At 31.2% G+C, this 12,067-nt stretch overlaps 1 protein-coding gene across 1 annotated transcript; it reads left to right on the forward strand.

The window, feature by feature from the left end:
* The first annotated feature begins 5,421 nt into the window (after positions 1-5,421).
* On the forward strand, positions 5,422-8,084 carry LOC115974883 (deSI-like protein At4g17486). Its single transcript, XM_031095429.1, has 3 exons — positions 5,422-5,785; positions 6,449-6,736; positions 7,566-8,084. Exons 1-3 carry the CDS (start codon positions 5,647-5,649, stop codon positions 7,853-7,855), a joined length of 717 nt encoding a protein of 238 aa, XP_030951289.1. The 5' UTR covers positions 5,422-5,646; the 3' UTR covers positions 7,856-8,084.
* Positions 8,085-12,067: the final 3,983 nt, after the last annotated feature.

Here is a 12,067-nt window from a genome sequence, read left to right on the forward strand (position 1 = left end):
ATTTTAGGGTGTAAAATTCAAATATCCCCAAACTTTAGAGAGTAAAATTCAAATACCCCTAAAATTTAAAGGGTAAAATCTAATTTTTGAAACATCAGGATGTAAAAATCCAAACACCCCCAAACTTCACTACTTTAGAAGGTAAAATCTAAATTCTGAAATTTCAGGATGTTAAACCCAAACACTCTCAAACTTTAGAGACTCATTTGGATTGAGGGAGAGAGAGGGCAAGTAGAGTAAAATAGAGTAGATTTGGACCAAAATGAGTCAATTTTCAGCAAACTTTACTCTACTCTCTTCCACTCTCCTCCCCCCTCAATCCAATGGGTTTTAGGGTGTCATTTGCAATTTACCCTTAATTTATAATTATCTGTTTGTTGGAATAGTGGATCTTTTTTTTTTTTTTTTTTGGGGCAATTGTATGCTAGGAGACCAACTTAGGTTGGTGGGATGGGTTTTTAACATAATTGTGCTCCAGAACCTAAACATTGGGATGTAGATTAGGTCTTTTCATATAATGTTCTTTTTTACTTTCTCTTAGATTGTAATTAGCACATAAAATTTTGTATTTTTTTTTAGGTTGTGCTTAGAACCAAAGCCTTGTAAATCTTAAAGCATTTGACATAGAGTGTGTTTGGGAAGTGATGAAACTCACAGCTTATTAGAATTTTTAGCTTATTTTTGGTACTATTCATGAATTACATTGCATTTTTTGATACTATTCATGGATCTCACTATACTGTTCAGCTAGCTTTTAGCTTTTTTCTAATATACTTTCAACAAAAAGTTTTTAATTTTAACTAAATAAGCTGTTTCCAAACGGGCTCATACTCTTTTCACAAATTAACAAAGAGGTAACTTTCAAGGTTTTTTTTAGTTTTTATCTTTTTTTTTTTCTTTTATTAAAATTAAGGGCTACTTCATTATAAATTTCCTAGATTAGGGGGATTATATCAACACTTAAATCTCCACATTTAAATTCCTACCCTTTTAGAGCAGCCGAGTTTGTATAAATTTTGCTATTCATCATACCCGAAAGATAGTTTGGATTTTGGTGTTTGCACTGTAAAAATTGAGTAAGCAATTTTAAGTTATGTTTGTAATAAAAAAAATATATGGTCAAACAAGAATTTTTCTTTCTGGGACCATGTAACCTTTTGTCTTTAAAACATGAAACTTGTTATTAAATTTTACAACCAAACAGCCTCTTGATTTTCTCAAAAAAAAAACAAAAAAACAAAAAAACAAAAAAAAACAGCCTCTTGAGGTGCTTTTCTCTAACGTGTTAATTCCTTTGATGCAAACACAGAAAAATTTAACATTCTCCTTTCACTAACTCACCCATCACAAAAATAAATAAATAAATAAACAATTTTTTTTTGAGAAACAAAAAATACACGACTTCAATAAATAAAAATGTCCGTGATAATTTAGGTGTTACCAGACTTTTCCACTGCAATATTAGTTTGTTTCTCAGCCAAAAATAAACAAGTAAATGACTTCTAGATACTAGACACGCGATGGATAGTGACCCTCTCTCTCTCTCTCTCTCTCTTAATTATTAGGTACCTTTTCCTCTGTTTTTTCTTTCCATAAAAAAAAAACAAAACATAACAAACAAACTCTTTTCCTCTCTTTTTTTGGGACTAATATAAATATTATTTTTTAAATAAAAAACGAATTAAATTTTTTATTTTATTATAATTTGTTCCTTAAATTTCCCTAAATTTCTCGAACCAATCAACTTAATTAAAATTTATTTAAATAATCCAACTTTATTAGAGTTTTTTTTATTATTAATAAAAAAAAATCCAACCCTTACTTCTGTGACTTTGTTTTTGTTTTATTTTTTCTCCATTCTCTCTTTTATTTTATTTTATTTTCGGCTGAGTATTGTCAATTTCAATTGAGTCTAGAGCCCTTGGAATGATCTTGTTAAAAAACAATTCTTCGCTTATATAAAATCTGATTTGATAGATTAAATGAACCAATTAAATACAGTGAGGCCAATTAAGTCGCAAGCATGCAACAAAAAATTGCATAATGAATTTGGAGTGATATATTTTGATGACAAGCCATCGAGCATTATTGCTTTATGGCCATTATGATTTGCACTAACCATGAATTCAATGTGGGCTGTAGAAATTGATGATGACACTTTTTTTTTTTTTTTTAATTTCTTATTGCTCATAAATGATAGTGACAATAGCACTATATAACAAAATTTCATTAAATTAATAAACTGATAAAATTAAGATTCTCCTACCTTTATAAAAACGGTAAGTCTTACCCTGTAGACATCACCGAAAAAAAAAAAAAAAAAAATCACGGAATCAAAATTGCCATAGTAAAATACATGTATTATGTTATGGGCAGTGCAACAAATTTTCTTTTAAATTATAACTGGCATGTGCGTTCCAGTTAACTCAACTGATAAAGTTGAGTGTGGAAAATTCCTATAGTATAATTTTCTTTAAATGAAGAAAGAATCACAAAACTTGAAGGAGTAGAGGAACTTTAAATGATATTATGCTTTGTTTGTATTGAGAAAGAAAATTAGTTATTGTTGAAAAGTCTTGATAGTGCTTGACATTAAAGTCATTAACCTGAACCTCAAGAACTGTCTTTTTTTTTTTTTTAAGGGAGTTTCAACTTATAGTGTTCGTTCTTAATGATAGCTTTTTATCATCAGATCAATATATTAATTAGTTTTTGGTATAAGCAAGAATTAAACCCTAAATTTCTTATTCAACCATTAGGGACTTTATTAGTTGAGTTAACTGAAACCTAGATACTCTCTTACTTAAATCCATGATATACTTGCACCAGTTATATTTACATTTAAATAATAATAATAATCTTAATACATTTTTCAAATATTGAACCGAATAAAATATGTAGGTATATCTCCTGTCATGTTGATTCTATCAATTTACTACTAACTGTAAAAATTGAATATGAGAAATTCTTGACCCCCACTGACTAGGCTTTTTGTTATATACATGGATACTCAATCATATGTTTATTGAAAAAAAAAAAAAAAAAAAAAAAAAGGGAAAAAGATATTCTATTATATGGGTACTTTTTTTTTGGGTAATCTATTTTATGGGTACTGGAGACGTTCATAATAGAATGTAATTAATTAGATAGTGACATGGTAAACAAAGTCAAGCATAACAGTTGATTAAATATATATATATATATATATTTTTAAACCCTTGTGCAAAAATTGGGTGCAACGTCTTCCACAAAAACCATGATAGAAGCATCCACGTAAAATCTTATACGTATGAGATGTGGCAAGTTTATGACCAGAATTGTTATAAACTTTACTGTACTTTATTTCGTTACTAATGGAATAGTAGTTCTCAAATATTTTATTCAACCATTCAAATTTTACCAGTTGAGCTAATTAGAACTCACCTACACCAATACTATAAGTTGAAACTCTCTCAAAATAAAAAAATAAAATAAAATAGTGGTCTGGTCTGGTGTACTTGGCCATCATTCATTTACAAAACAAATTAACAAGAAAATCAAGAATCCAGCTGAAAATTAAAGAATAGCTTCAGATTATACTACGTTTGCTTATTATACCGTTTGGTTTTTTAATACTAACCTGCATATATAATTAAACAAAGGAACAACAACACCCACTTTATTATACCGTTTGCTTTGTTAATATTTACCTGCATATATAATCAAACAAAGGAACAACACCCAGTTGGTGTAGTTGCGAAATTAGGTCCTTCTTTTCTGTTTAGTTGTAACTGTAGGTGGTTTGGTTCAGAATATGATTCTGAACATTATTTTTATAAGAAATAAGATCCATTCCCATTGAAATTCTCTAATTATTTGCAATTTTTATTTAGAAGTAATATATGTGATATTTAAATATGAAATAACTATTTCACACCTGGTTAGGTGTTATTATTTAATGTTATCTGTAAGGACTAGATTTGGTATCCTAGCCCAAGGCATGAATAGACTTAGGTCTAAAAAGTCCAAAACAATGAATTTGTAGAAAATAGGTAAAAAAACTGGACTTTAGTTAACTAAACAACAAGTTAGGTAGGTTTGATGACAAAAGAATGAAAATACACAAGTGTAAACTGAAAAAAAAAAAAAAAAAAAAAACGTCATCAACGAAGTTCGAGGACACTGGTTCTTATATAATGTTCTTAAGTAATGTTACAAGTCTGATTCTAGATTGCTATAGTGTTTCTTTCCTGATTTTTCCGATCCCGATCTATGGTGGGTTCCTTCCATTATATAGTTCCCTTTAAACAATCTTAGCTTTTGGCGATGCTTATCCGTGCCTGCAGAATTTCTGGAAACATCCCCCTGGATGGCATACCACCTATTCGGACCTCGGCTTTATTTATCCAAGGTGACATTCATCCTCGGCCTATACTTCCATGCCATTATGACCAACATCGATCTCATCATCTGCTAACACAGACTCCCTTCATAACATTTACACTTTCTCGAACGGTCCCAGTCCTTGGTTCGGGCTTTAGGCCGAGTATGTACATGGGTAATGGAATCCTTGGCCCAATATCCCTACATTATCAATTCATTTTGGTATTTATTCCTATTTATTTATTAAAACAAAATATTTTGGTATCGATCAATTTTAGCGTATTGTTTCGAGATTACAGCTAATATATATCTATAAATACATTAAATATTTAATACTCATATTCACTGATCATCAATTAAATAATAAGAATCAAACAAAAACAAAATTTTTTTTTTTTCTGTTCTTTCTATCAAAAAGGACCAAACCGTCATTTGATCGGAATGACAACCTCAAATTGGCTGAAATGACCTGCAATTTAACCCAAGATAAAATAAGGGTATTTCTTGCTTCAATTCGGGATTTTCCTGTGGATTCGACCGAAATGGAATCCGTGACATTGATTTTATATAAAATAAGATCATCATTATTGCGGCTAAAATGACCCGCAATTTAACCCAAGATGAAACGAGTGGATTTCTTGTCGTTGCACCCGGAATGGAACCTATGACATTGATTTTATATAGAATAAGATCAGCTCTATTGAGTTCTTTAACTCATTTTAATTTTAATTTTAAATGCAAGATACAGTGACATTTAAATATAAAATGAAAATTGCAGATGAAGTTAAAAACTTATCTTGTTTTGTTCCTAATTCTTGCAACTATTATTAAAAATACCGAATGGCACATTCTCAAATTAGTTAAAAATAAATTAAAAAAAAAAACCTTCTAGTAATTGACCAAATCACTGTTCCCACACTGTCAACGAAGAAAAAAAAAAGGCAATTGATTAGTAGTAAATGGTGCAATACGTTGCTTTCACCAAAAAAGCGGGACCCATAGCACGAGGATAAAGGTGTTGACGTTGCACTTTGCAAAACACACTTTCGGCCGCCGGAACCCAACTAAAAAAGAAACACCCCAGTTCACAAAAACAACTTTCTTCTTCCTAGGAAAAAAAAAAAAAAAAAAACTAATTTAATAAAAAAAAATTTTAAAAAAAAATTTAAGAATTTTTTGCGATTGTCTCTGAAAATTCCCAACCTGCCCTTCCTGGAAAAGTCAGGGGAAGCTGCTTCCCTCTCTTCTTCGCCAGGGAAAAGCAGTGTATTGGGTTGTGGAAAAATGTGGTGTAGAATGGTGTTGATGTCCAAGAAGAAGAAGAAGGGAGCTGTGCCTGTTTATCTCAATGTCTATGATTTGACACCCATGAATGGCTATGCCTACTGGCTTGGCCTTGGAGTTTATCATTCTGGCGTGCAAGGTGTGAGCTTTATCTATTTTGTTTATGCCCTTTTATTTATTTATTTATTTTTTTTTTTTGTGTTTATTTTTAATGGGGCTTTGGGGTCTGTTTGGAAGCTGAGAAAGTGAAGGAAAAATGAAAAGTTGGGTCTTTTAACGGCTAATTGAAGCTTCAGGCTGTAGTGAGATTCCAATTGTTCCATTTCAGATCTGTGGTTATGCTTTGTGTAAAATTGGCTTTAAAGAACCCGGAATTCTTTGTTGGATCGGTTCGTAGGTGAATTTGTCAGAATTGGGTTTGATTATGATTTTTGGGATCTAGGAAGGAATTGTTTACTGTTGAAGCAAAATTAATCGTTGTTTGGGTAATGAGAAAAAGGAAAACTTTACTAAACTGAGATTGATTTAATTGTGTGGCTTTTTAGTTGAGGTTGAGTCTCTCAATATTCTAGGAAACAAACAACATTCTAGGAGAAATTTGTTTCATGTTCCTCAATTTCCTCGGCAACCAGAGGGATGGTAATAAATGCCACGAGGAAATATGATTCTGTAATGGATATACATACTGGTGAACTCGCTTAAATTACATTACATATTTCATATTTTTTTACATATTTAATAGTTTTGAGGTTTGATCACTAAAACTTTTTTGTTTTTTGGGTGCTGTTTTAATCTGTTGCAGTTCATGATATTGAGTATGCTTTTGGGGCGCATGAGCATTCAACATCAGGGATTTTTGAAGTGGAACCAAAGCTTTGTCCTGGTTTCACATTTAGGAAATCAATTTTGATCGGAAGGACTGATCTAGGTCCCGGGGATGTCCGCATGTTCATGGAGAAATTAGCTGGAGATTACTGTGGAAACACGTACCATCTTATCACGAAGAACTGCAACCACTTTTGCAATGATGCATGTATCAAATTGACAGGGAGACCTATACCTAGTTGGGTGAATCGACTTGCTCGACTTGGTAAGAAATTAACCAAATCATTGTATCATTATCACAATATGTGCCAACCACTGCCATGTACTGCTATTCCTCCCTAACTCTACTGTTCTTCTTTGGTCATGAGATGCTGCAATCCATAACAGCCATCACAAACTAGAACCATTTCACCATAAATAACACTTTCATCACAGCAACACCACATTACTGCAGCCATGGCTACAAAGTTATTGATGAAACTTTTGTAATGCAAACCTTACCCTCATTACCAGTTTAACACTGCTTGGAACAACGAGATTCAAGGCCAAGTTCAGAAACACTACTTCCTTGGCCTTTTGACTACCCACAAGCTATCAAGGGTACAATTCCAGCAGTTTCCTTTACTACCACATACTATCACAAAACCATTGCATGTGTTCTTGTTATATTCTTCAATGTCCCAAATTGAGCTCTTGCTAGCAACAAGTAGTTTTCATTGACAAATATAATAAAATAGGAAACAAGAACCAAGCAATGTCATTGTTGCATATGTTACCTACCAGTAAAAATAAAATAAAATAAAATAAAGGAACCAAGCAATTTAATGAAATGGGCTCTTGCTTTGTTTTCGTTTGCCTTAGTTTCTTAAAATTGGAAGCACTTTTAATCACTATCAAATTGGTTCGATTCATTTGTATTAAGCACCTGTTCTATTTAGCCAACTCCTTGCTGCTATTGAGTTTATTTCCTCATACTAATAACGAAAAGCTTTAGCATCTAAACTTCAAAATAAATAGCTGGAAGAAAAAAAGAAATATTACATTGGGTTGCCCAGCATAATTTTGTATAATAATGTGTTTTTGATGAATTGTAGGTTCTTTCTGCAACTGTGTCCTTCCAGCGGGTGTTAATGAAACAAAAGTTAGGCAAGTTAGATCAGGAGATAGGGTTTATGAAGGAGAGAAGAAGAAATTGAGGAGCCATTCAAGTAGGTTCCCCACTTCTGCGAATCCTCCACCTCCCTCAGATAATCCTCAGCCAATTTCACCGTCATCTTGTCCTACAGGTACTGCAATCACAAGTACTAGACAAAGACGTTGTGTCGCTCCTTCTAAATCTTTGATTCATTCTTCTTCAACCTCAACCTTGACTTTAAAGCTTTAATGGCAATCTGGTTTGATACTTTATAGGATTTTAGAAATTAAACCACCCAACCAAAAAAAAAAAAAAAAAAGATGGGCAAAATGGCAAGTTTCTTTTAATTAGTTTTACTGATCTTTTCTCACGGTTGTTAAAACAGCTGCTTGGTAAATGTTGCAGCTTTTCTGTTCTCTGTAAAATCCACTGTTTTTACTTCAATGGAAATATCTAATGTCTCTCCAATATTCAGTTTCTTGTGGAATACATCTTGCATTACTTTTTTGGTGCTGCTTAAGGTGAAAATATTGGTGAGTTGAAGTGCAAAGAGTTTACAGGCATAAACATGCATGATCTGCATGACTAATGACACATTTTTTATGTGAATATACGTCAGTTATGCACCTGTGCCTCATTGAGAGTAGGCGGGACTAAGAGCATAAAAAATATATGTGCTGAAGATGATGTTCCAATTATGTTCACACGGTCCAATCAACTACAATAAGCCTCTCAATTTCATCCAGCGTCCACAGTGTAGCTAAAAATTTTAGCATTTAACATCTCAAAAAATTACTTTATCTATTTTAACACACAATTTCACAACACACTCTACATCAATAGTCTTATTTTTACCATCAGCCAAATAATATTCTTTTTTTTTATTAATTTCTTTCTCACTTCCTTTCTTTTCGTCTTTGTTGCCACGAAACCCAACTAAGTGATAAAATATATATGTATGTATGTATGTATATTTATTATGCCTTCTTGCTACAGTGAATTGCTAAATTGGTAAACTAGCCCTTCACTGTAGCAAGAAGGCAAAAAATTTGTCTCCGACTCCATTGATGTTGGGCACCAATTGGAGTTTGAGGTGGTAAAATAGCTAAATCGTTATTTTACCATCACCAATGGTGATGCAAATTATTGAAATTGTTTTTCATCTCTAAACTTTTGAAAACGGTTTTTTTTTTTTTTTGGTTTCTAAGAGCATTCATAGCAAAGAACTTAAAAATTTAGCATTTAACAACTCAAAACATTACTTTATCTATTTTAATACCCCAATTTATAATACATCTAACATCAAAGTTTTTTTTTTTTTTTTTTTTTTTTACCACTTCATTTAAATATCTTTTTTTTTTTTTTTAATTCATCATCTATTTCTCATTCTTTCTCTTCCTTCTTGTCTCTCTCTCTTATTGGAAGCAATAACAACCAGAACAAACACCTACCTCTACCGCCAGCAAAACCAGCCATCACAAACAATGACCATAAACTCATCGTGTCAAAATAAAAATTCTATATCACAACCTCACCACACAAACCCAACCACCCACCACCCATACCACAACCACCACAAACAACCACCCATACCAACAATGACACAAACAAAAACTATTATGTAAACATAAAGAACAACACCGACTTTATGTAGGCTACTTAGGCAACTTTCTAAAGCCCATGAGTGCAAAAAGGTCCTATAATTTTGTTCATAATATCATACTTTTATAACAATTTAAAATAAAATATATCTCCTATTATTAGTCGGCTTTTTTCTTTTTCTTTTTCTTCCAAAAGGGATCAATGTCTAGCTAAGAATAGAAGAAACCAATACTTTTTTTTTTTGGTTGTCTCTAGAACTATACACTCCGTTTATTTCGATGGAAAACATGGTGGAAAACATTGTGTAAAGATAATTATCCATATTTTTCAGTGTTTAGCATCAGATAAAATGAATCAAAGGAAAACTATCTTTAGGTTGCGTTTGAGGTAGTTTATACTGGAAAGTTTCGTTTACTATTTAGCTTATTTTTGTTACTATTTATAGGTCTCATTGCACTTTTTGGTACTTCAAGGGTCCCACTGTACTATTTTAGTTAACTTTTAGCTTTATTTACAGTACTTTTAACAAAAAAATTTCAATTTCAGCAAATAAGCCGTTCTCAAACGGACAATTAACATAAAATATATATATATATATATATGGCTTATTTTCAAAAACTGTTTTCCACTATTTTTTTTTTTTTAAAGTAACTCTATCTCACAGCAAGTTAAATAAGAAAAGTTAGAAGATTGTTTTTCAACTCATTTAAGATTACTACTAAACATAGAAAAATGAGATATTTTTATATAAAAAATAAAAAACAAAACAAAACTTGTTGAAAAATGACTCATTTTTTAGAAAATATTATTACTAAAACAAACTCACTATATTTTTTCTCCATTTTACTACTAAACTTATTCTCATTAATCAAATTATGATAAACAAGTTCATTATATATATATAAATGTTGTATACACTTAGGGTGAAAAACAAGGTTTAAATTTTAATTTAAATGAAACCATATTTGTTTGTGAAGGTTGAGGTTATTGGATGAGTCTATTATTAAGTGAAAGTATTGAGTCTTTTATAACTTAGGTTCTATTGTACTACACTTTAAAATTTATTTATTTTAATTCCTATTATAATTTTATATTGTAGAAAATGTTTCTTTTATTTATAAATATTTTTGTAAGGACGAGTTTTGATCCACAACCCAACTGGTTTGGACAATGGCCCAATGAGCCCAAAATAATGAATTTGTTAGAGAGTGGGCTTGATACTGAACGTTCAATGAGTTTGAATGTTGATCACAATAGGCTAGTTGGTATTAGAATGAACAAGACAAATAGTGAACAAAAAGAACTCCTCGGTTAGGCCCGAGGAAAGTATGTTCTTATATACTTCATTGAGACTTATACAAATATTCAAGTTCTTGGTTATACAATGATTTTTTCTCTAGATTTCTGATGCTCCCCTCTATAAAGGAGTTCTTCCCTTTTATGTTCCCTTCCCCTCTTTCATCTTAGCCCTCCACGTGTAGATTAGATTACTAATCTCCTTGATACTTGTTGCATCAACACATTCTTGAAATCTTTGTGGATATCACTTCCACATTCATGCGGTTAGGGAGTTAGATGCAGAGCATTCAATGCGGTGGTAGCAGTTTTCTTCCCAGATATTTCTCAGTTCTCTGTTGACTTATCTCTTTTCAAAGTTTATCCTCCCAAGTACGGTTGCTTACTGCCCAGTACTCAATGGGGAGTCGAACTTTAGGGCTCCACTCTATTGACCGAGAAGGTATCTGTATTGCTCCTCGAACAACGTCACCTGTTCATTATAACTTGACTTCTTCCTCGACACAATAATCTATCTACCTTCACTAGTACTTATTTGTCCTCGAGTTATTTGACGTCCTCGGGCATGGCCCACAGCCCAATATCCTTATCTGAGCCCTTCATCCCTATAATTTTAATTATAAATTTCTATCAGAAAAATATGAATATAAATCTGAAAACCTTAAGACAATTGAAAAAATTTAATTTCAAAAGAGATCTTTTTATAGATGTTTTACTAGTAATAAAAATGACAAAATTTAGGTGGAAATATTGATGGTTTGTATTTACTTTTAGAATTTAAAATTTTAAAATTAGTTTTTCAAATAGAAGAAAATAATCTAATTGATAAGCTAATCGTTAATTTGGATTGAGGGGGAGGGAGGAGGAGTAGAGTAGAGTAGATTTAGCACAAAATTAACTTATTTTTAGCCAGCTCTACTCTACTCTCCCTCCTTCCCCCTTCCATTTCAAATAGGCCATAAATTATATAAGAGGATTATATACTTTTTTTTCAAATGCACTTATCAGTTATATAAATTTGCAAACAATAATTGTTACAATTTCTTTTACAAAAATAAGTTTTTAAATATTAAAATTAATACAATTCTATCTAAAATTGACTGTCACAATAAGGATATACTGAATTAATCATGTTATTAGTTGAAAAAAAAAGATCTTTTAAGAAATTGAATTAAAAAAATTTATGATTAATTTTAATCACAAAAAAAAAAAAAAAAAAAAAAAAAACTGAAAAGTAGATTTTTAATAAAAATTATTAATATGGAAATAAATATTCATTAATTATTTGATATAAGAATAAATCTTAGTTAGATTTATCGTTTCGGATTACAAATCGTATCAGACCAGCCTTGGTAATGAAATAAGTAATAGCATTTAGGTTTGGAAATTGTATCTCTAACACCATGTTTATGAGCTTCTCACAAAAGACATTTATAGGGAAAGGACAAGAAGAAAATAATTGGTAAAGTCTTTTTCTTGTTTTAAATTTATTGATCATGATGGAAGGGCGAGATTTCTCCATTAAAAGAAGGAAAAAACAAAAACAAAAAGTGATGGAAAGTT

This window comes from Quercus lobata, chromosome 2, assembly GCF_001633185.2.
Source record: "Quercus lobata isolate SW786 chromosome 2, ValleyOak3.0 Primary Assembly, whole genome shotgun sequence".
NCBI classification, from domain to species: Eukaryota; Viridiplantae; Streptophyta; class Magnoliopsida; order Fagales; family Fagaceae; genus Quercus; species Quercus lobata.